Source organism: Penicillium manginii (genome assembly GCF_028828005.1).
Source record: "Penicillium manginii strain IBT 31320 chromosome Unknown utg000009l:1.0-3297300.0:1.0-3298630.0, whole genome shotgun sequence".
Lineage (NCBI taxonomy): Eukaryota > Fungi > Ascomycota > Eurotiomycetes > Eurotiales > Aspergillaceae > Penicillium > Penicillium manginii.
Window position 1 is genome coordinate 3,200,973 of NW_026643110.1, and position 24,020 is coordinate 3,224,992.

Below are 24,020 nucleotides of genomic sequence, written 5' to 3' on the forward strand. Positions count from 1 at the left end.
GTTCAATATAGTACCGCCGCCATATCTGAAGGGATGTATAAATAGGCTCTATTTGAAGCCAGTGATTTCTCCGAACGTTTGAAATTGGCTGGATGGAGAACTTTTCGAGATGGGTTGATCACGATAGTATTTTATTTGGCCTTTGATCCCTTCAATTTTGTAGAACATATAGTTCTCAGACTTTTCAGACTTAAGTAGTATCTCTATCTACTGCCGATCACCCTCTAAAAATAGACACCTCAGATCACCTATAGAGCGAATCCTAGGAGCGCGGAAGACGTTATCGTGGAACAATATACCTAGCAAGAAGGTATGCGGACTTAACATTAATGATAGGTCATATATGATCTCGGGAATTAGGAAAGTATTTCTAGAAGAAAAGTTACAACACTAGTCATAATATTAAAAATAGTAGATAAGCTATACCCTTGAGTGATTTTAAGGTATTTCTTTGTAAACTTATAAGTAAACTCCAGCAAGATCTACGGTGGACCCCCTTTAGGATTACATTGAATTAAGCAGAGTATATACTTATATTGCAAGTTTCGCATGGTATTGATTCGATTTACAGTAAAGTAAGCCATCAGATTGTACAGACATTACTGTATTCTCTGTAATCCGGTATAAAATCTTTTTTCCATAGTTCGGAGCACTGTTTCCTGGAGAGGAACCAAATCCTCGATATACATCGGTATCTTTTCTTTCTTTTCGGTATCCAGTCCTGCCCGTAGGACAATTCTCTAAATACTCTGTACAAGAAGAAATTAATATGACTAAGAAAATAGATACGGGCAGATTTAATACCTTTCTCATCCTTCGACCCAGACTCCCATCCATTAGTTCTTTGTTAACTTTCTTGTAATATCGAAGAAAGTTCTTCCAATTAGTGTCCAGGGTACTAGTATTTTTGACTCCTTTTACCTGTCAGCCGTTCTTACCGCGCCGGACCTTTAGGCGCCAGCGCAAGAACCATGTGAATTCAGTTTTACCAGCTACTTTCAGAGCGTTATTTGGATTCACCCACTGGGGGAAGATGCCAATCCCGCCTTTCTTATACTGCTTCCGACAAAATCTGTTTAGGAGTCAGTTAGAGTAAATTTGATAATTGATTGTGTTTCTACATACCTTTCCCAAAGATCACACATTCCCGCTACATTCTCCTTGGTCGTGTCGGCATAGCCATCATCCTCGCTTTCAGACATCGTATCATCTATATCAATATCTGGATCAGTCTCAGAACTATCCTCATTGTCAAGCCCATCGGACTCATCGGAGCTCAAGATATTCTCCGTGATATTAGCCCCCACTTGAGGCTTGGTCGGACTGTTTTGAGTTTTAGCAACTCGATATTTCACCCTTTTATGCAAAGTATTAGGGGCTACATCATTGTCGGAGTCACTGCTAGAAATAGATTTTGCAAGACGCTTGCCTGCCCCATTGTCAACCTGAGAAGCACGAGAGCTTTTTCTGCAATAGCGCGCTGGAGAGCGATCTGGATTGATGAAACCAGCTTCCCAGTCAGAGCCACTACTGTCGGATTCTGGGAATAGCTTCAATATTGATTAAATAGATAATTCTTCCAGGCGATCCGGGCTCATAACTGTCGGAGCAGCTGTGGGCCCAAGTAGCATACACGAATGAGATAGCAAACAGTCTTGATTGTGAACGTCTCCGTTACCATACGATTTTGTATGGTAGCTCGGACAATCTATCTACCGAATATTACAATCACGTTACTAAATACAACATATGACAAAACAAAGCTCCACATATTCCGACAGATAACCCCGCACCAGCAATCTGACTGCGTTCCTTCCGAATGGCCTTTTGAATCAGTGTCTTGCACTTCCCTCGCTCCGTAGATGTAGAATATCGTCGTTCGATGCTATCATACTACGAACATCGTCATTCATTTGCTCTATAAGCACCATGCATGAACCTCGCGGAACGTTCACACATGGCGACTATACTGTTGGCTGGATATGTGCTTTACCTGAATCCGAGCTAGTGGCTGCCATGGCCATGTTGGACGAAAAGCATCCCGTTCTTCCGACAATTGATCCACATGATTCGAATTCCTACGTCCTTGGGCGAATTGGCGACCATAATGTCGTGATTGCCTGCTTGCCAGCAGAAACAACGGGCAGAGTGTCTGCCGCTACTGTTGCAAAAGACATGATTCGCAGTTTCTCAGCTGTTAGATTCGGGCTCATGGTCGGGATTGGTGGTGGGGCGCCATATTATGGCCCCAGGAGAAATAATGATCTCGGCACAAATAAAGAGGAGGAGGATTCCGAAGACACTGAAGAGTCCGACGATAATCAAGAGGATCTGCGAGACATACGACTTGGGGACGTGGTCATAAGCCTCCACTCCAAGTCTTCAGACGCTGTTGTGCAGTACGATTTCGGGAAGTCGTTGCAGGAAAGGGAGTTTATACTTAGCGGTGGCAAACTGAACAAACCCCCAAGCATTGTTCTGAGCGCCGTTGCTCACCTCAAGGCACAGCATGAGATGGAAGGGCATCAAATTCTCAAAACACTATCGACTATCATGTCAAATTATCCGGCGCTCGCGACAAAGTTCCAGCATCCAGGGTCTCGGAAGGACTACCTCTTTAAGCCAGGATATCTTCACGAGGCGGGGAAGAAGACGTGTAAGTCTTGTCGCAGCCTGGAAAGCAACTTCGTGAAGAGGGATAATCGACCCGATGACTCTCCACGATTACATTACGGAACCATTGGGTCAGCGGACCAAGTGATGAAGGACGCACTCCTAAGAGATAAATGGGCAAGTGAAGAAAGCATTATCTGCTTTGAAATGGAAGCTGCCGGTTAGTATAACGCTCTATTGGACTTCAAACTTCGAGATCTAACTCCTGAATAGGACTCATGGACTCATTTCCGTGTCTTGTCATCCGAGGCATCTGCGATTACGCTGATTCCCATAAAAACAAGGTCTGGCAGCCGTACGCTGCGGCGACAGCGGCATGCTATGCAAAAGAACTCCTAGACGTTATTTCGGGGCAGGGAGTTATGAATATGGATCCTGTCAAGCAAAGTATGTGGAACTTAGCTATATAATCTGTTCATCTATCAGTTTCACGAGGATGATGTATTAACTGCGTTTCAAGTCAAGAAATCTGTAAGAGAAGTCCATTCCATCGTCAAAGACCTTAGTAGTCGATCCCGGCAGCGCGAAGTCTTCAACAAGCTGCCCTACGCAGAAGGTTCTAGTTTCGATGCTTTAGATGCTGAACATGAAGCAAAATGCCACCCTAAAACGCGGATTGATTTGCTCCGTCAGATCATTGAGTGGGCGGATGACCCAAGCCAAGAATTTATATTCTGGTTAAATGGTATGGCCGGAACTGGGAAGTCAACCATTTCTCGGACAATAGCCCATCGCTTCAGGGAGAAAAATCAACTTGGTGCCAGCTTTTTCTTCAAACGCGGAGAGGGTGAGCGTGCTAGCGCCAAGAGGCTCTTCACCACCCTTTGCGCGCAGCTTCTGCTTCAAGTTCCTGCATTAATTCACCATGTTGAGATGGCTATTGATACCGACCCATATATATCAGGGAAATCGCTGAAAGAGCAATTCACCAAGCTGCTCCTTGAGCCACTTCTCGAACTGGATCAAAATGAGCCCACAGCAATTGTGATTGTGATCGATGCTCTAGATGAATGCGGCAATACTGATGACATACAAACTATACTCCAACTTTTGCCGGATATGCAGAAATGCAAATCTAGGCATGTCCGCATATTCGTGACAAGCCGCCCCGAATTGCCAATCCGTCCTGTCTTCGAGAAAAGCAACAATCATCAATGTATCGTCCTCCACGAACTCTCTAGCACCGTTGTTGGAAAAGATATTCGTGCTTTTTTAAGCGACGAATTTTCGCTGATAAAGGAACGTCGAAAACTCCCTAGTGAATGGCCGGGAGATGATGTTCTTGAAACTCTAATAAAGAGAGCAGTGCCATTGTTCATCTCCGCGTTTACCATCTGTCGATTTGTAGATGACCCAAAATGGCTCCCTAAAGAGCGTCTTTTAGCCCTTCTGAATGATCCAGCAACAACTTCAGGCTCCCAAATGGACAGAACGTACTTGCCTGTCTTGAAACAACTCCTGGCTGGTGCAGATGAAGGCGAAGAAAAGCAGTTGAAGCAAGAATTCCACGATACGGTTGGGGTTATTATTCTTCTTGCTACCCCACTTTCCGTCAATGCTCTTGCGCAGCTGACAGACAGGCCAAGGGAAATGATCACTAACCGATTAAATGGATTCTACTCGGTCCTCAGTGTGCCAGAAAATCTTGACTTGCCAGTTCGGCTACTGCACTTATCATTTCAAGATTATCTTCTAACAACGAAAGAAAGCCCTTTCCGTGTCAGTCCGGAAAAAACACATCAGAAGATAGCACTGCATTGCCTCCGCGTTATGAACGACTCCAAACGTGGTCTCAAACGCAATATATGTGGTCTGCTAAGTTACGGGACCCAGTACGAGGACATTGACCGTCAGACTGTTGATCAGCATCTTTCCGCGGCTCTACAATACTCCTGTCAGTACTGGATATACCATTTGCAACAGAGTGAAGGCCACGTATCAGAGCCTGAGGTTTTTCCCTTCTTGGAAAAACATTTCCTCCACTGGTTAGAAGCACTGAGCTTGATGGGTGTTATATCTGAGGCTGTGGGAATGATAGATATGCTGCAGCGGGCTGTTGGCGTAAGTCTCTGTGTTGTCCATACTTGAGTAATAGCTAACGCCGAGAATGCAGAAGGGCACAGATAGAATCGCCACACTTCTCTATGACGGAAAGCGATTCATCCTGAAGAACACTTATATAGCAAGGGTTGCCCCACTCCAACTTTACTCTTCTGGGCTAGTATTTTCACCAATGCAAAGCACTATTAGGAATATATTTTCTAACAGCAGACCCAAACGCATACGAATAATACCGCAAGTGGAGGATTTTTGGAGCCCAGGACTACAAACCCTTGAAGGCCACTCGCATTGGGTTTCGTCTGTGGCCTTCTCCCATGACAGCCAGATGCTAGCCTCAGGCTCCTATGACAAAACCATCAAGCTCTGGGATATCAAGACCGGCTCTGAGCTGCAGACGCTCAAGGGCCATTTATATTGGGTTTTGTCAGTGGCCTTCTCCCATGACAGCCAGATGCTAGCCTCAGGCTCCCATGACAAAACCATCAAGCTCTGGGATATCAAGACCGGCTCTGAGCTGCAGACGCTCAAGGGCCATTCACATGACGTTCTGTCTGTGGCCTTCTCCCATGACAGCCAGATGCTAGCTTCAGGCTCCAAAGACAAAACCATCAGGCTCTGGGATGCCAAGATCGGCTCTGAGCTACAGACGCTCAAGGGCCACTCGCATTGGGTTTTGTCAGTGGCCTTCTCCCATGACAGCCAGATGCTAGCTTCAGGCTCCTATGACAAAACCATCAAGCTCTGGGATATCAAGACCGGCTCTGAGCTGCAGACGCTCAAGGGCCATTCACATGACGTTCTGTCTGTGGCCTTCTCCCATGACAGCCAGATGCTAGCCTCAGGCTCCGAGGACAAAACCATCAAGCTCTGGGATACCAAGACCGGCTCTGAGGTGCAGACGCTCAAGGGCCATTCACGTGAAGTTCTGTCTGTGGCCTTCTCCCATGACAGCCAGTTGCTAGCCTCAGGCTCCGAGGACAACAACATCAAGCTCTGGGATGCCAAGACCGGCTCTGAGCTACAGACACTCAAGGGCCATCCAAATTGGGTTCTGTCAGTGACTTTCTCCCATGACAGCCAGATGCTAGCCTCAGGCTCCCATGACAAAACCATCAGGCTCTGGGATGCCAAGATCGGCTCTGAGGTGCAGACGCTCAAGGGCCATTCACGTGACGTTCTGTCTGTGGCCTTCTCCCATGACAGCCAGTTGCTAGCCTCAGGCTCCCATGACAACACCATCAAGCTCTGGGATGCCAAGACCGGCTATGAGCTGCAGACGCTCAAGGGCCATTCACGTGACGTTCTGTCTGTGGCCTTCTCCCATGACAGCCGGATGCTAGCCTCAGGCTCCTATGACAAAACCATCAAGCTCTGGGATATCAAGACCGGCTCTGAGCTACAGACGCTCAAGGGCCATTTATATTGGGTTTTGTCAGTGGCCTTCTCCCATGACAGCCAGATGCTAGCCTCAGGCTCCCATGACAAAACCATCAAGCTCTGGGATATCAAGACCGGCTCTGAGCTGCAGACGCTCAAGGGCCATTCACATGACGTTCTGTCTGTGGCCTTCTCCCATGACAGCCAGATGCTAGCTTCAGGCTCCTATGACAAAACCATCAGGCTCTGGGATGCCAAGACCGGCTCTGAGCTGCAGACGCTCAAGGGCCATTCACATGACGTTCTGTCTGTGGCCTTCTCCCATGACAGCCAGATACTAGCCTCAGGCTCCGAGGACAACACCATCAAGCTCTGGGATGCCAAGACCGGCTCTGAGATACAGACGCTCAAGGGCCATCCAGATTGGGCTCAGTCACTGGCTTTCTGCCATCTTCATGCTGAAAAAGGTCATGATAAGTATAACTATATTTCACATAATTTGAAATTTCAAGTATCTGTTTCAAATAATTGGGTAATGCTGGCTGGTGAAAATATACTGTGGCTCCCTCCCGAGCATCGTCAATTCACAGCTTCCGCTGTCAAGCAAGCCACCCTTGCTCTTGGGTACGGTGATGGAAGGGTTTTGATTATAGGGTTTCATCTAAGCAACTGAAGGCCTCAATCCGTATCCTTGCAATTGAAGAATCTCGAGTTCTCTATACAAAAGGATCCTCAAGGCAGTCCTTTCGTGCTTCTGGCCGAGGTCAGGTCCAGAGCACACGAAACCATTCTTCGGGTTTGAAGCAATGTGAGTATCTACTATTCCTTGATCTCGAAGGGCCTGATGATTGATTCTTCTTAGTAGCACTTTTGCATTCCCTGAAATTATTGATGACCCGTCGCTTATCTTCAGCACCCTCGTTTTCATCTTTGGTATACTTTTCTGGCTCCAGGCTTTTGAATCCCCAGCCCTCTCCTCTATAGAAAAACTCCGAAACCTATTTGTCGAAAGCGGTCGTCAACAGATGCTACTCCCGTTAAACCCCGAGGTGGAGCGCTATTGTATCTTTTGCAAGACTGGAGTGGTCAGCGGGCACCCGGTTCTTCTGTGGGATCAACCTATTCTTAGTGGCACCATGTCTGCTCGACTGAGAAATCTCGGGGAGATTCATGGTTGGCTTCAGTCGATGTTTGCGCACCGTATGTGCTATGGAGGTGGAAATATGCTGAAAAATAGTGATACGGCCAGTGAAGCTCAGCAGAATTTGATCATAAAGCACGCAGATTCTCGCACCCTCCAGACCATTTAAGTCACCGGGATGGGGGTTAGTTCGAAAGGGACTTGCATTAGCGGGATTGCGATCACCTCAAATACTCCCACAATGTGTTTAGCGAGATTCTTTCCGTCCAGACAAGTACGAGTATGAGTTAACCACGCCGCATGATTTGATTGAGATGGTCTGGGATCACAATTTACCATTATCGTTCTTGTTTTTACTCACTTCCCAGGCTTTCTGGGGTTAGAAATTGCCAGGGATCTACGGAGTTTAATAGATTAGATTGATGGTTTCTTCGTTAGGAGCTGATCTAACAATTGTGTATTAAAGCAGCTCACAGGCCTTGTTTTGAGCGGAGGAAAATTCCACTTTTATCTGACTAAAAAGACATTGAGTTAGATTGCACCAGGTTCATAGTCGAATGAAATTGGATTGAACTATTTTTGAAATTTACACCCCCTTAGGAAAATTGGATATGGAGAGAATTGAACGATAAGAGAACAAGGAAGAAAAGAGACAAAGACTATCGAGTCCTCGCAATAGAGTTGATATTGAATACCTTGCTGGAGAATTTCACTCAAATGATTTCAGTGTACTAGAATATCACTGTTCAACTAGACGTACATAGTGGTGGACCGCAATGTAGCCATGTTGAATATTGAGGCTCTTGTGTCTACATATTCTTGGGGGTTTGTGGCGCTAAATAAGCCCCACTGATCCCCTCCTGACCATCCTCTAATAAGGCAAAGTAACGCCCTTGCCCTGGCTCGATCCAGAAAATACGCTGGGAACTGCCATGGAGGTCCCATGAACAACAAGGCCCCTTAGGACACTGCCAACAGATCTTACTCTAGAAGTACCTTCCTTGCTATTTGCTATTTGCTTTTGACCATGCCAACCATGAACGTGTCTTTCTTGTAGAAAGTTAGTACGGAAGAGAAATAAAAGAACTTTACTGTATTAGTTTTCATCGCGGGAGCTGGTGTCACCTTTGTAGATCTTGTGTCGGCGCAAGTGCACGAGATTTGGGGATCTGGTGGAGCACGATCTCCCTCTAAGTGGGCGAATTCGATGGAAACGCCGGTACACGGACCTCGCGCTAAGGGCTGGTGTCCAACCTTTACGCGCGCCGCTCAGGCATCCTTCTGGGACGCCAAGTACTCGTGGCACTTTTCCATTGGTTTGCAATACCAGTCAGGCGAAGAGCCTCATTTGCGTGAGATAAAAGGCAGCTCAAAGTTCTTTCTAAATTGAGTTTTAGCTGTTCAGTAAATGAAGGTGCCTTCATAATGGAAGCGTTTAGTACTGTTGCTGCCGGGATCGCATTACTTAGCCAACTCGACGCATGTAGTATCAGCCTTCGACGCTTTGCCCGAGACTTTCGCATGGCCGAAGAAGATCTTCGGCTTCTTCGTTACGAGGTACAAAACTGTCGAATATTGGCCAGTATGTTCTACGACGCTGTCGCGCCACTTCCTACTCGCGTAATGCAGCAAGCCCTGGAACAAAAGCTTGATCAGCGACTCCGGCGCCAATCAAAGCTGGCTCATAACCAGATACGGGGAATCAAATTGAAGCTGAAGCCGCTATATCGAAGTGATCATGCAACTTCACTCGGCAAGGTATTAGCAAAAATCCGATGGCACTTCACCAAAGATGAACTACAACTTCCATTGGCCGCATTGGGCAGTGTGAAAGCTAGTCTCAATCTCTTGGGAACCATTGCCATGCTTGAGTTGGCCACCATCAATTACTCAAAAATTCCGGAGAGTGACCTTGGGAAAAAATCACAATTGCTTTCTAGAATGTTAGTCACCTTTCCCCTCATCCCGAAATACTAGCTTACATCTGGATCAACCAGAAAATCCTTAGAAAGACAGACATTTAGAACAGAACGCGAGCTTAAGGCATCCATAAACAGACTTGACAATATTGGAGATTTTACCAAAGCTGTTGACAACATACGACTCATTGCTGTGATTATCAAAAACATCGAAGGACCGTCTATTGAAAATGCCAGGGCTGTCATCAAAACTGGACTTGTTAGCTCCGATAAGTCTGGATTTAATTCGATACAAACCGAAAATCTTAGTTTACCTCCGTTTACAAATTCTTCTTTTCAACCCGCTGCTCCGGAGACCGTCAGCTCTTGCCATCTATCTACTCCCTCCCAGAATTTCTATGAATCTGCCAGGATTCGCCCTTTGGCCAATGGAACCATCAGTGGAGGAAAGGAAGAAATCCAGAACAGTTCAAGTTGCCAGATGACGGGTGCACTCGTGCCAACAAAAAAAACGGATAAAAAAAGCATTTATCATGATTATGGTGATGGTGCTCGAGAGATCTATGAGTTAGATTCATCCGACAACGATTCTCCCGAAGAGTCCGAGTTAAAAACGGCAAATTATCATCCTTTACCACCTTTTAATCCGGATGACCTTCGCGAGCTAAAGAAACGGAACATCAGACGGCGCCGAGCCTCCTCAAATGGCTCATGATAGTTTTCTATGTTTCGATCAGGACTTTTCCACACATCCCCCTCTTAACACGGCAGTCTCGCCACTCACCTTTGTCGTCTGTTGCTAGAGCGACTGCCCCCAGTTCGCGATCGCGGTCGGCGGCGTTCGAGTAGAAGACTAAAGAAACCGCATGATATTTGCAAGTCTAGTTATTTATGTAGAGGTGACTACCGCAACTTTGGTCTAACCATAGCTTTTACGACGAAGGCCTTGAAATCTGAACGAATATTCCGGAACTATTTTAGATATTGTACATGATTGGAAAAGGCCAAAATCTGGAGGTTGTCAGTCACCTATTCGTGGGCGACTTCCTCTTCGTGAGCGACCGTTAGCCGACACATGTGCTTGTTTATGACATGCAGCTCTAGCAAGCGCTCGCAAGATACGTAGCTGGGGGCAATCGCTACGTAGACGCAGACTACGAATTCTAGCTGTTGCGGGCTTGCTCAAGCTCTTCATGCTATTCATGCTTCATGTCAATGGAAGTACAAAAACGTATCTATTGTCCCCACCAAGGTTTATTTTCTGTTTAAAAGTTTTTCTCACTTCTCTGTATTGGTGGTGGATAATAAGCCTCGATCAAAGTAAGTATATGTATTCCATTGTGATCGAAGCTTCTCGAGATATACAAGATGAGGACCAAGAAAGGACCAAAATCCTGATGCCTAAGCATTCGGATTCGAGAATCGGGAAGTTATTAATTTCCTCCGCGGATACATACATCTACGCCGTATAACTTGCTGTACTCGTGTGACTTTGTTCGCCCAAAAATTCATCTTGGCTTTTCGCCGGTGTTGGGTCACGCCAGTGTTCATTTCGTTTTGTGCCTAATCTATGCGGATGTCCATCTCATTATGTATGAATTCGAACCTTGCACCCTATGTTCGATCTGTAGTCACCAGTTACACTCGCCTAACTTTTTGTAGGGATCTGGATCAAACTGAAATTGTGTTGCCTTGATTTCTATGAGACATATAGATGCTAAAATAGTTTATTGCTATGTCTTCAATCCATGTCTGTCCTGCATATGTCGGCGCAGGCCCATTTCATGTTCGACAGCTTCGTTGCACTGGTTGCATTGACGGTCATTCAAATGTGAGTCTCTGAAATGACGCAGAAGATGCTTATGGCGAGAGTAGTGTCTCATTCCGTAGCATTGAAAGCATTCAAATGGTTTCGTATCCTCTCTCATTATCGCTTCTGCGCTTGATGTTCTTTCCTCTGGAGAGGGCGCTCTGGTGACAGCGCGGGGCGGATCATTGGGCATACTTGTATTATTCCTCGTGGGAATCGCTTGTTTCTTATATCGTCGACCTCGGCGTGGTCCCCCTTCGAGAACATCGCAATACATCCGAACAGCCTCAACAGCCTCGTTTCGACGCGTCCACTCTGCCTCCACAGATAGAGTCGTCGGCCAAGTTGTCAATTTTTCCAGTAGAAGGATCTGCATTGGGGAGCATATATTCTTCTATAAGGAGTATCTCTTTTGTTTCTTGTTCATACAGTACACTTCCAGAAAGTTGCCTTTCGATATCAATGACAGCCTGTTGGCTATCAAAGTCTTCCCGTACACGCTTCCGCAGGTCGTAAATTAGTCTGTTACGCGTATTTGTGACCTTCCTTTTCAACTGATCAAGCTTTTAGAGCTAAGTTGCAGTACTTTTCTTCCCTCGATGAAGCTTTCCGGAAAATAAATCTCGTTTTTTAATTACTTCCTAGAGCTCGGAATCCTCCTCGACGCTTGTCTTCTGCTCATCGGTAAGTTCACGAGGCCTCCGCGTGTCTATCCACCTTCTCATCCTAGTAACTGCACGCATTATCGCAGAATCAGGCTCCAAGCCCCGTATCAAAGACTACATGTCTATGCCAATCCGCCGTAGCAGATAGTGATTGAGAAAAGTCCGAATGTCGGTATATTTCATAATCAAGTTTATTGTACATCACTGACAAGCCTTACTAAAGTCAGTCTCTGTAAACTAATCCCGTACTAGTCTTTATCCTAGAGGTCAGGCATAAGAAAACCTACCGCTTTCATTCAAGATAGTTCCGCCGCCGTATCTGAAGCGATGTATGAATAGGCTCTATTTGAATCCAGTAATTTCTCCAAATATTTGAAATTGGCTAGATAGTAAGCTCTTCGAAATAGGTTGATCACGATAGTATTTTATCAGGCCTTTAATCCCTTTAATTTTACAGAATACATAATTCTCAGACTTTTCAGGCTTAAATAGTATCTCTATCTGCTACTGATCACCCTCCAGAAATAAACGCCTTAGATCGCCTATAGAGCGGATACCAGGAGCGCAGAAGGCGTTATCGTGGAACAATATACCTAGCAAGAAGGTATACAGGCTTAACATCAATAATAGGTCATATATAATCTCAGGAATCAGGAAAGTATTTCTAGAAGAAATATTACAACACCAGTCATAATAATGAAAATTGTAGATAAGCTATACCCTTATGTGATTTTTAGGTATTTCTTTGTGAACTTGTAAGTAAACTCCAGCAAGATCCACAGCAGACCACCTTTAGGATCATATTAGATTAAGCAGAGTATATACTTATATTGCAAGTTTCGTATGGTATTGATTCGATTTACAGTAAAGTAGGCCATCAGATTGTACAGACATTACTGTATTCTCTGTAATCCGGTATAAAATCTTTTTTCCATAGTTCGGAGCACTGTTTCCTGGAGAGGAACCAAATCCTCAATATACATCGGCGTCTTTTCTTTCTCTTCGGTATCCAGTCCTGCCCGTAGGATAATTCTCCGAATACTCTGTACAAGCACAAATTAATATTATCATGAAACAAGATACGGGCAGATTTCAAACCTTTCTCATCCTTCGACCCAGGCTCCCGTCTATTGGGTTTTTATTGACTTTCTCGTAATGCCGAAGAAAGTTCTTCCAATTAGTATCCAGTATACTAGCTTTTTTGACTCCTTTCGCCTGTCGGCCGTTCTTACTACGCCGGACCTTTAGGCGCCAGCGCAAGAATCGTGTGAATTCAGATTTACTGGCTACTTTCAGAGCATTATTTGGATTCGCCCACTGGGAGTTGATGCCAATTCCGCCTTTCTTATACTGCTTCCGACAAAATCTATTTAGACTTCAGTTAGCGTGAATTTTATAATTGATTGCATTTCTACGTACCTTTCCCAAAGATCGTACATTCCCGCTACATTTTCCTTGGTAGTGTCGGCATAGCCATTATCCTCGCTTTCTGAGATTGTATCGTCTGTGTCAATATCTGGATCAGTCTCAGAGCCGTCCTCGCTATCGAGCTCATCGGACTCATCAGGGCTCAAGAGGTTCTCCGTGATATTAGCCCCCACTTGAAGCTTGGTCGGATTGTTTTGAGATTTCGCAATCCGATATTTCACTCTTTTATGCAAAGTTTTAGGGGCCATATCATTATCGGAGTCGCTGCTAGAAATGGATTTTGCAGGACGCTTGCGTATCCCCTTGTCAACCCGAAGAGCCCGAGAGCTTTTTCTGGAATAGCGCGCTGTAGAGCGATCTAGGTTGATGAAGCCACTTTCCCAGCCAGAGCCACTAGTGTCTGATTCTGTTTGAGATGATTCGAAACTTGCGCTCTCGTTGTAATCGTGGTTTCGGTTCATTACCATCTGTATTTATCAGCTGGGTGACCACAGAAATAGAAGGATGAAAATAATTACGATGGACTTCGGTTCTGTCTATCATGCGAATCCTAGTGCTAAACAAGACAGCCACTGTTCGTATCGAATGGGGAGTAAGTGCAGGAGCTCAAGAGGCGGTCGAGAGTGAGTGGACTCCATCGGCACGATCGAAACTTATATGTAATAAGTAGCTGCTCGCGACGACTCATTAGCAAAGCCATTGCGCCCTTGTGGGTAATCCATTTTCGGTGGCATGGAACTGAGGACTGGAATCGGAACATCATTGAGACGCTTGGGCGCCTTGGGTGGGTCGGGCTTGCATTAGCCGGTGCGTGCGCGAATGGCGACCGCGGTCGTGGCAGAAGCCACCGGGGCCAAGGACGCCATTTTCGGCGTCGAATGACGCTGAAGATGGCAGCTTCGGCCCAAATCGAAAAATACAGGAAGTAATATCTCGATTTGGGCCGCCGCCAGAAACGGCAGCTCCCCAACCCCGGTTAGCCCCCGCCCCCACGCGCCCTCAGACCGGTTTAGCGCTCTCCAGATGAGGTTTAGCCCGCACGCTATCCCTCAACGGGACCACCCTGGTCCCTTACCGCCGGGCGACTTCGCCGCCCGACTGTATAAAGGCGCGGTGCGTCGCTCTATCGTCACCCTCTTTGACTATCTCGCTCCTCCCCCCCTCCCAGCAAGCCCACCATGAATCCGATTGGGGCATTGGCCTTGGCCTTGGATGGATCTCTTTTTTCTAGGCTGACTGCTAGCGTTTCCTGGCAGCACTGTCATCCATTTCCACTCACACCATTCTTCTAGCGATACTTTGTTCTCTTGGCTAAATGACTACTCGCTCTGGTACTTACAAGGCTCTGCCGGGCCCCCTTAATATCTTGTCCAGAGCCATACAACCCGCAGTCGAACTGGACACTTCAGAATTGGATCGTATTTAATTGTTGAGTTTTCGAGCTTGTCTCAGACTCCCACCTGGCGGAACGATGCCACCCAGACCCTACAACGACGGTCAGCAGACGTGGTGCTTCCTGTATATGATTCAGTAAATCTGACCCACTGCACCTCGGGACGGCCTGGGCGACCATGTACAGCCCACGGAAATCCCCACCCCCTGTGCCACTTGTCTGCTTTGTGTAGTTGGTGCGCGGTTTTTGGCATTGGTCACGGATCGCAAATTACGTTTTCAGCTTTCTGCGACAAACCTCATAGCTTTATATCGGATCTTGAGGTGAGATGACGGATATGGGGAGGGTTACATTGTGTGAAAGCAGGAACACACGGGCCAAGCTGAATTGGAAGAGAGTCCGCTAAAGAAGCCCCTTTCTCACACGTGCCAGACATATTTGGTGAGTATGAACAGTGGATAATTAAATCATTGCCGGAAGGAAGTGGGGAAGGAGAGGCTGATTTCGGCTTATTTGACCTCAGAATCATTCACCTCTTGCTTCAAAGGTGTACTTATTTCATTCTTGAACTCCTCTGTTTCAATCTGCAATACCAGCATGCCTGTGACTCTCGATAATATCCAATTTTATGAAGGCCCTTCAAAGCCTCCCAAGCCACCGCATTCCGCATTCAGCAGCAGGGGGTATTTTACTGGCGTATTTCCGTCGTCTGAGAGACCTACAAATAATCAGAAGCACCAGCAGACTGCCGTTTTACAGAACGAGTTTGATATGGAACTGAGAAAGAGCTTGGAGGAAGAACTTCCGCCTTTGGCCAATGACGATGCCCTCGAAGGCGCTTCTTGCGATTCACTGCCGACATTTGATTTGGGTTACCAAGAGGATTTTGACAGAGACTTACCCCTTGATCGTATGTATCAACTGTAATCAGAGCTTCCCTACTTGCTAATGGTTTTTCACATAGCGCCGTTTTCAACGAGAGTAAATTGTGTCTGCGAGCCAGGCGATACAAGCCCCTCCAAACCTCCACCACCTTTTCGTCCCAGCGCCAGCAATCCGCCGCTCATCGAGACTAATCCTGTGGTACTCGTCCGGCCGGACTCTGCAAATTGGATTGGCGATGCAAACCAATCGACTGAAGTGGAAGTCGCGCGACAGAGAGAAAAGACGTTTCCTCTTAGATACCCATGCGCGGTGCGTTTCATCTGATATATTCACTTCTGTGTGTGAGCGCTCTACAGATACCTCGCCTTCTTCCCGATCAGTTTCTCTCGCAGCTGAACCCTCAGAAGAGGATTCTTTGTTGAGTCTCGCTTCGGAAGATCACAGCAAAGAAAAATATGATACGCACCCGTACGCAGGAAAGGAAGCTATGCGCGATTCGAATAGTTGCTCTGTGACCACTACTCTTCCAAGCAGCCCTGGACAAGTCACCCCGGAACGGGCGGACACGGCTGAGGCGATGGATCTTGAGTCGCCGGCTATGTCCAAGTCATTATGTATTCCGGATGAATATACTACAGGTTCGAAAAAGATAAAAATGAGAAAAGGGAGAAATGAAAGCGAGAGGACAAGCAAAAAACCATGTCACAAAGGGAAGTACCCTTCTGTTACTGTTGTCATACCCCCGTTGCGATCACGAACAACAGGAATTGCGCGATCGAATTCTCAGTCAGTCGCATTCAACATGTCTCTTTGTGGAGGCGGTGAGAGGTCTGACGATTCCTCGGAAGGGGACTTCACAACAGACAATCTCCAACCAGGATTCTCTGATAGGGAACGCATTGAGGTCTTAGATTGCAAGCACACTCGTACAAGCACAGCCTCTTCATACTAATTTCAGAGTTCTTGTGGTAGCTTACTGGAGTGTCCTAACACGAGTCGCGATTTTATTGGGCGGGCCATTCTTACAGTTGAGTCAGAAGGACCAAGGCCTACATTCTTCTTTACACTAGTGCCCGACAACATACCTTTGTCCCGTCGCCTCTCTACACAGTGTGCTCCTGAAATCGTGGCGCCGAGCAGCAGACGAAAGCAGCCGGTGACCAAATGCCGCGCCAGTCAGGTAAAGGGCAAACGTCGGTCATACTCGGCCAATGAAAACCACCTGCTGGTCGAGTTAAAGGAGGAGAAGAGGCTGTCATGGAGCGAAATCGAAGCACATTTTCCTAGCCGCAAACGTTCATCATTGCAGGTACATTATTCTACCAAGTTAAAGAGGCGATCTACTAGTTAGAACTGGCCATGGGCCGGGAATGTAAGGAAATATCCACAAACAACTATTAGTATTCACGCTCGAGAATCAAACCAAACACAACGGAGATCGCCAATGTAACACGTTGAAATAGATTTCCTCACCCCGAGATCCCAAGACGTTTTGCATTTCCGGCGTCCACTTGATATAGTCGTCGTTTTGCCGGCCCCAGTGGCTGCTTAGCCAGTCGGCATCTCAGAGTCGAACGATGAAAGTCGATAATCAAAGCACGACCGAGCTCTTCACACCAAAGTACATTTTCTTATCTGAGGTCTTCATGAATTATACCCAGGGCTTTAACTTCTTTGTTTGACCTGTGAATCTCTCGGCGGAGGTGTGCAGTCAGCTCCATCGTGGCTGTGCTCTCACTGCCCCAGCCCATAAGCCGCTGACCGGGGGGTGGGTGGGGGTGATTCGCGTTCGCCCCTCAGCTGAGGATCCCACAGTGATTTTTATTGGCTCTATCTACGTATCTCAAAAATTAGCTTCTTGTCATATGTAAACAGCTATTTCAACCCCGCGCCGGGCTGACGTGGACATACATCCTACTGTGGATGTCTCGGGACGTACCGTCGAAATCTTCTATTGTAGTTTCGTTTATGTCGATCTACCACCTGCCCATTCTCACATCGCTAGTAGTGAGGAGTTTCTTTATGAATTATTACGTTCGGCGCGAAGAATTTTCGGGGAATTCAAGGAAAGGTAATACTGGACCACTTGAAAATGGTCGTAATCTTTCACTATCATGCAATTGGACATCTTATCATACCCACGCTGACCCAATAAAACCACGGAAGTTTGGGTCAAACGCGACCAGTATCCGACATGAGAGAAATTTGCCTAAATAGAAATTATTCTTGAAACTGTGCACCACCATGAGCCGCACACCTTCCTTAGCGATTCCCCAATATTTCTGCCACATGTTGCCGTCTCTGTTAGTTATTAGGTTTGCAGAGTTCTGGAAATGTACAAGAGTAAGAAGCGCGCTATTTCTGCAGCACTGATCGAAGATGACCGAAACTAGCCAACACAATAACGTAATTCCCGGTCACCCTGGCCACCCGGTCACCCTGGCCACCCCATCAGAAAACGCGTCAACCTACCAACCTACCAACTTCAACCAACTACCATGCCACCAATTCGCTCTGAATCCTTACAAAAATCGGCCAATCAAGAGGGCAGGATCTTATTAGCCCTCGATGATATTAAAAATGGCCGTATCAAATCTATTCGTGCAGCAGCAAAGCTATACGAAATTCCACGCAGTACCCTACAAACGCGTGCATGTGGTGTAGTCTCTATCGCAGAGAGACGTAACCCTAACCATAAACTGACCCAATTGGAAGAGGATTCGCTTGTTGATTGGATTATCTCTATGGATTCACGTGGAGCAGCCCCTAGGCCAGCTACTGTAGCCAAAATGGCTAATATCCTACTGGCTGCACGCGGTAGCTACCCTCCACCTACGGTTGGCAAGAATTGGCCATCAACCTTTATAAATCGACGTAAAGAGATTCGATCACGCTTCTCTAGGCGATATGACTACCAGCGCGCACTAAACGAAGACCCAAAATCGCTACGAGAGTGGTTTACGACCGTACAGCGTGTTATCGACGAGAATGGTATACAAGCGGAGGATATCTACAACTTTGATGAGACAGGATTTGCTATGGGTCTTATATCTACGCAGAAGGTGGTTACGCGAGCTGAATACTACGGTCGGCGATCGATACTACAGCCAGGAAATCGTGAATGGGTTACTGCTATCGAAGCAATTTGCGCAGATGGCTATTCGCTACCGCCATGTGTGATTTTCAAAGGCAAAGTTGCTATCGCTGGTTGGTTTGAAAACCTACCACGAGATTGGCGATTTGAGGTATCCAAGAACGGCTGGACTACTGATGAGATTGGCCTACGCTGGCTAGAAAAGCTATTCATCCCATCAACGAATTTGCGTGTTCGTGGCCGGTTTCGGCTACTAATCCTTGATGGCCATGGTAGCCACCTTACACCTCAATTTGATAGAGTATGCGCCGAAAACGATATTATACCTCTTTGTATGCCTGCACATTCATCACATCTACTACAGCCACTAGATGTTGGCTGTTTTGCAGTGCTAAAGCGTACGTATAGTCGCTTTATAAGCGATCTTGCACGCAGAGGATATAACCATATCGATAAATTCGATTTCCTAGAGGACTACCAACGCGCACGGCTAGAAGCCTACCAACCTAGCACTATTCAAAATAGCTTCGCAGCTAGTGGCCTAGTACCAATCAATGCAGAAAGAGTGCTCTCGAAGCTTAATATCTCTCTACGAACACCTACACCACCAAGCAGCCGACCGAGCAGCAGATCTAGCCAATTCACACCAAAAACACCTAGAACCGTTACTCAACTATTCAAACAAGCTTCTATGTTAAAAGATCTACTAAAGCGACGGTCAATGAGTCCTCCAAGCCCATCAAAAACTATCTTGGATCGACTTATCAAGGGTCACTACCTATCACTACACAACACCGCATTGCTTGCACAGGATAATGCGAATCTACGCGCAGCGAATGAGAAGATCGTTAAGAAGCGCAATCGGTCGCATAAGCAGATACCCTGCGAAGAGGGTTTGACTGTTGAAGAGGGCCTACAGCTAGTTGCGCAGCTCGATTCGCCAGCAGAAGCACCGGTAATAGAATCGGATACGCAGGGTGAATTTCCTATTCAGGCAGATAGGCCGGCTACTAGGGCTCCGCCTAGGTGTAGTGGGTGTAGGGAGATTGGCCACAGGATTAATACATGTAAAAATCGCTATATTTAGTTGAATTAATGGGTGTTGGTTGAGATAATTGATCTTGAAATTTTCTAATGGGCGTGGGTGGCCAGGGTGACCGGGTGGCCAGGGTGACCGGGAATTACGTTATCAAAATTTGCTTAGTTGCAAAATGCACAAGACAGCCAATTATAGGAAAGCCTAGAGCCAATCAGAAAGGCAAGGCTTAGCGCTGACAAGGAACGAGTGACGTGGCAAACCCAGCCCACAGAGACCCATGAAACTGCGTTTCAGAAGGCGGAAGACTGAGCACAGGCAGGATTTCCTTCACTTTGGTGCCTTAACTCCCCATTCAAATCATTTCGTCTACATTAACACCAAAACACAAAGAAATCAATAATATCTCACCTTGCGTAATCATGGACAGTAGCAAGCAGACTACTGAGAACAGCAGGACTGTGAAGACAAAACTTATGGAAGAAGGGAGAAATACTCATGGTGGGTTGTCAGGAGTAGTTGCTCTTTTGGATCACGGAGACGCGATTCCAATCACCAAAGACATTATGGAGTTGGCCGCTGCGAATGAGGGAAAGGGAGACCGGCTGATGGCTCTCTTCTTCGAGAAACGAGGAGACACGATCCCAGTCACTGAGGATGTTGTGAAAGCTGCTGTCCAGAATATGGTAAAGGGAGACAACCTAATGGCTCTCTTCTTCGAGAAACGAGGAGACACGATCCCAATCACTGAAGAGATTGTGAAAGTAGCTGTCCGGAACACAGCGATCGGAGATAAACTGATGGTTCTTTTCTTTGAGAAACAAGGAGATTCAATCCCAATCACTGAGGATGTTATGAAAGCGGCTGTCCAGAATATTGGAATAGGAGACCAGCTGATAGCTTTCTTCTTTGAGAAACAAGGAGATGCGATCCCAATCACTGAGGATATTGTAAAAGCAGCTGTCCGGAATACAGTGAACGGAGACAAAATGATGGCTCTTTTCTTCGAGAAACGAGGCGATGCGATCCCAATCACTGAGGATATTGTGAAAGCAGCTATCCGGAATACAGCGATCGGAGACAAAATGATGGCTCTCTTCTTTGAGAAACGAGGAGATGCGATCCTAATCACTGAAGATATTGTGGAAGCGGCTATCCGGAACACAGCGATCGGAGACAAAATAATAGCTCTCTTCTTTGAGAAACGAGGAGATGCGATCCCAATCACTGAGGATATTGTGGAAGCGGCTGTCCAGAACACAGTGAATGGAGACAAAATGATGGCTCTTTTCTTCGAGAAACGAGGCGATGCGATCCCAATCACTGAGGATATTGTGAAAGCAGCTGTCCGGAATTCGGGAAATGGAGACAAACTGATGACTCTTTTCTTCGAGAAACGAGGAGATGCGATCCCAATCACTGAGAGTGTTGTGAAAGCGGCCGTCCAGAATACAGCAAAGGGAGATAAACTGATGGCTCTCTTTCTCAAGAAACTTAGACATCAATTTCCGCTCACAGAGGATGTAATGAAGGTAATAGTCGGGGATATACATAGTGCGGATCGACTGGTAACTCTCCTTTTCAAAAATTATGATGATAAAATTGCTCTTACCCAAGATATTGTGGAGGTTGCTGTTTTGAACGAGCATAAAGGTGACAAGGTTATGTCTTTTCTCCTTGACCATCAAGGGGAGGATATTTTAATTACCGAAGATATCCTTTTGTTAGTCGCACGAAATGTATACCGGGCTGAGATTTTGATGTCCGTCCTCATTGACAGAAGAGGAGATCAGATCAGAATTACAGAACGCGTCATGGTGGCAGTCGCCCAGAATGAACAGACTGGTGTTCAAATTGCTGTGTCTCTTCTTGAAAAGCAAGGAGATAATGTTCCTATCACCCCACTGGTTATGGAAACGGCTATAAGAAACAGTAGATGTGGAGACCAGCTGATGGCTCTCTTCTTCGAGAAACAAGGAGACACGATCTCAATCACTGAGGATGTTGTGAAAGCTGCTACTCAGGATTGGAGGAAGGGCGATCAGCTAATGGCCCTCTTCTTCTAGAAACGAGGCGATGCGATCCCAATCACTGAGGATATTGTGAAAGCAGCTGTCCAGAATACGGGAAATGGAGACAAACTGATGACTCTCTTCTTTGACAAACGAGGAGACATGATCCCAATCACTGAAGAGATTGTGAAAGCGGCTGTCCAAACTACAGCAAAGGGAGATAAACTGATAGCTCTCTTCCTTGAGAAACGAAGAGATGCGATTACAATCACTGAAGATATGTTGAGGATAGCTGCAGCGAATTGGCGAAATGGAGACCGGCTGATGGATCTCTTCTTTGAGAAACAAGGAGATGCAATCCTAATTACTGAGGGTGTTGTGAAAGCGGCTGTCCAGAACACAGTGAACGGAGACAAAATGATGGCTCTTTTCTTCGAGAAACGAGGCGATGCGATCCCAATCACTGAGGATATTGTGAAAGCAGCTGTCCGGAATACAGCGATCGGAGACAAAATGATGGCTCTTTTCTTCAAGAAACGAGGAGATGCGATCCCAATCACTGAGGATATTGTGAAAGCAGCTGTCCGGAATACGGGAAATGGAGACAAACTGATAACTCTCTTCTTTGAGAAACTAGGAGATGCGATCCCAATCACTGAGAGTGTTGTGAAAGCGGCTGTCCAGAATACGACGAAGGGAGACGAACTGCTGGCTCTTTGTGTGAACAAACTAGGAGACTCAATCTATATAACCGGTGAAATCCTAGAGGCGTTTGTACACAATTCTCAGAAAGGACGTTCGTTGATGACTCTTGTTCTTGATAGTAATCTCAAAATTCCCGTCGATTACAATTGGATACACGAGCTCGGTATTGTGGGATATAATACACAGGATATATTTGAGCTGCTTTCGGATAGCGTGAAAGACTCTCCTTGGATCTTCTTCAATCCTATTTCCCTCGATCTTGCTGATATAAGGGACAACAGACATATACCAGGATGTTGCCATGAAGTTTTGGGTGGTGGATCATGGGCATCAGGGGGCCCAAAGCTCGATCATAATCCCTTCAATATTGATCATCGGAGTACCACTGAGCAGATCCAGGGACTCTGTGGACTCGCTGGAATAAGTCCATCAACTCGCTCCTCCAGGGACTGGATTGGATCCATTCAGTTCAGCAACGAGAATTGCAGTATAAAGGCTTCATATACTCTTGCCACCGATCGAAGTCAACCAATCAATATCGGATTTATTTGGTCTCGCATCTCTCGCGCCCTTGCAGGGGTCTGCGACGCTATTGCCCTGACACAGTCAAAGAATTTGTGTTGCAGTTCTTTCACAATAATCAAGGAAGGTGCCCACACCTTGGAGATACCTCGGGGCGAGACTATTTCCGTGACTTTCAAATCCGTTCTTGCTCTATCCGAGGCACTGAAGCGTGTATTAGAACCAACATCTGAGCAATCTAGCCTGAGAACTCTTCTATCTGCTTCCGAGACAATCTTAGAATTGGTCTGGTCAGATGTTGCGAGATACCAAAAAGGCTCTGAAATGGAATGGTGCATTCATCTCTGTGCGGTAACAGTCCAATTCCTCTGTGTTGGCTTTTTATCCTATTCACAAGCACATATTGGTCCATTCCAGCCGTTCTTTCTGGATAGCCCCCTACATCAGATGACGTTGAGTGGACTTGACTGGGAAGCAGACTTCCCCCAATTAATAGCAGAACTTGTTGATCTCACGTGTTTAGGTGAAATGACCGGTGGGCCAGTCTTGATTTTCCGTGCCAGCCAGGGTTCATCGCAGCCCAGAGAGCTAGAAAAGCCTCAAGACTTACAGATAAGCATCAAGTACGACATCCTTGGCCACATTGAGGATATACTGGATACTTGGGGACCGGGGTCCCTGATATTTCTGAGTGATTTACCGGCACTTCCAGTCGCAATCAAAATCGGCAAGGGATTTATTTTCGCTGGTAACGGCCAAACATATCACTGGTCTAAGGATATCCAAGATATAGAGGATTAAAGTCCCGTCAATATTGAAGATCCACTCCTGATTGGATCTCTGGTGAAAACAAACACCACATGCAACCTTGAGGAAAGGGAATGCTGGGAAAAGTCTCAAAACTCATTGCACATTCTGGGAACTGGCCCTACGATATACAAACCTTCGCAACGGCAGATCAACGTCGGTGTCAGCGAGGTCCCAGGTAGCCAGGTTTCCCAAACTTGGAATAAGCAAAGGGGTGTCACGGTGAAAGACATTATGCTCAATTTCCCAGATGTGATACATACCTATTTGGATTATTACTATGGCGTTCAAGTTAGCTACTGTACAGGGATCGCCAGGAGAGTTCCACTACGAACGCTTATTGCAGACTTAATCCCGCATTTTTGCATCAACTCAAACTTCGACCCAGACCTTGTTGAGTCCAAAATTAGACGGGAGTGTCTAAGACCAAAAGATCCCTTTTTTGACAGAAAGACTTTGAGCCTTATTAATCAAATTTTACAGGCTCTTGGG

The 24,020-nt window shown here is 46.3% G+C and overlaps 11 protein-coding genes across 11 annotated transcripts; 7 read left to right on the top strand and 4 right to left on the bottom strand.

The window, feature by feature from the left end:
• Positions 1 to 48: 48 nt before the first annotated feature.
• On the bottom strand, positions 49 to 327 carry N7533_012893 (uncharacterized protein; the record flags this gene model as incomplete). Its single annotated transcript, XM_057109543.1, is given in 2 exon segments — positions 49 to 203; positions 222 to 327. The coding sequence occupies 2 exon segments, from the start codon at positions 325 to 327 to the stop codon at positions 49 to 51; spliced, it is 261 nt and encodes an 86-aa protein (XP_056954644.1).
• A 204-nt stretch (positions 328 to 531) lies between these two features.
• N7533_012894 (uncharacterized protein) lies at positions 532 to 1,538 on the bottom strand (the record flags this gene model as incomplete). Its single annotated transcript, XM_057109544.1, has 3 exons — positions 532 to 914; positions 939 to 1,072; positions 1,126 to 1,538. Coding segments are annotated over 3 exons (930 nt in total), but the record flags the coding sequence as incomplete, so codon positions are not given.
• Positions 1,539 to 1,929: 391 nt separating this feature from the next.
• On the top strand, positions 1,930 to 2,838 carry N7533_012895 (G-protein beta WD-40 repeat-containing protein; the record flags this gene model as incomplete). Its single annotated transcript, XM_057109545.1, has 1 exon — positions 1,930 to 2,838. One exon carries the CDS (start codon positions 1,930 to 1,932, stop codon positions 2,836 to 2,838), a length of 909 nt encoding a protein of 302 aa, XP_056954646.1.
• A 522-nt stretch (positions 2,839 to 3,360) lies between these two features.
• Positions 3,361 to 4,761, top strand: N7533_012896 (uncharacterized protein; the record flags this gene model as incomplete). Its single annotated transcript, XM_057109546.1, has 1 exon — positions 3,361 to 4,761. The coding sequence occupies one exon, from the start codon at positions 3,361 to 3,363 to the stop codon at positions 4,759 to 4,761; it is 1,401 nt and encodes a 466-aa protein (XP_056954647.1).
• A 145-nt stretch (positions 4,762 to 4,906) lies between these two features.
• Positions 4,907 to 6,784, top strand: N7533_012897 (F-box and wd40 domain protein; the record flags this gene model as incomplete). The annotated part of the gene is made up of 1 exon (XM_057109547.1): positions 4,907 to 6,784. One exon carries the CDS (start codon positions 4,907 to 4,909, stop codon positions 6,782 to 6,784), a length of 1,878 nt encoding a protein of 625 aa, XP_056954648.1.
• A 1,893-nt stretch (positions 6,785 to 8,677) lies between these two features.
• On the top strand, positions 8,678 to 9,229 carry N7533_012898 (uncharacterized protein; the record flags this gene model as incomplete). Its single annotated transcript, XM_057109548.1, has 1 exon — positions 8,678 to 9,229. The coding sequence occupies one exon, from the start codon at positions 8,678 to 8,680 to the stop codon at positions 9,227 to 9,229; it is 552 nt and encodes a 183-aa protein (XP_056954649.1).
• Positions 9,230 to 12,150: 2,921 nt separating this feature from the next.
• Positions 12,151 to 12,524, bottom strand: N7533_012899 (uncharacterized protein; the record flags this gene model as incomplete). The annotated part of the gene is made up of 2 exons (XM_057109549.1): positions 12,151 to 12,310; positions 12,472 to 12,524. 2 exons carry the CDS (start codon positions 12,522 to 12,524, stop codon positions 12,151 to 12,153), a joined length of 213 nt encoding a protein of 70 aa, XP_056954650.1.
• A 15-nt stretch (positions 12,525 to 12,539) lies between these two features.
• N7533_012900 (uncharacterized protein) lies at positions 12,540 to 13,535 on the bottom strand (the record flags this gene model as incomplete). The annotated part of the gene is made up of 3 exons (XM_057109550.1): positions 12,540 to 12,689; positions 12,745 to 13,012; positions 13,066 to 13,535. 3 exons carry the CDS (start codon positions 13,533 to 13,535, stop codon positions 12,540 to 12,542), a joined length of 888 nt encoding a protein of 295 aa, XP_056954651.1.
• A 1,529-nt stretch (positions 13,536 to 15,064) lies between these two features.
• On the top strand, positions 15,065 to 16,304 carry N7533_012901 (uncharacterized protein; the record flags this gene model as incomplete). The annotated part of the gene is made up of 2 exons (XM_057109551.1): positions 15,065 to 15,377; positions 15,514 to 16,304. 2 exons carry the CDS (start codon positions 15,065 to 15,067, stop codon positions 16,302 to 16,304), a joined length of 1,104 nt encoding a protein of 367 aa, XP_056954652.1.
• A 3,600-nt stretch (positions 16,305 to 19,904) lies between these two features.
• Positions 19,905 to 21,548, top strand: N7533_012902 (uncharacterized protein; the record flags this gene model as incomplete). The annotated part of the gene is made up of 1 exon (XM_057109552.1): positions 19,905 to 21,548. One exon carries the CDS (start codon positions 19,905 to 19,907, stop codon positions 21,546 to 21,548), a length of 1,644 nt encoding a protein of 547 aa, XP_056954653.1.
• A 108-nt stretch (positions 21,549 to 21,656) lies between these two features.
• On the top strand, positions 21,657 to 23,522 carry N7533_012903 (uncharacterized protein; the record flags this gene model as incomplete). Its single annotated transcript, XM_057109553.1, has 1 exon — positions 21,657 to 23,522. The coding sequence occupies one exon, from the start codon at positions 21,657 to 21,659 to the stop codon at positions 23,520 to 23,522; it is 1,866 nt and encodes a 621-aa protein (XP_056954654.1).
• Between the last annotated feature and the right edge of the window lie 498 nt (positions 23,523 to 24,020).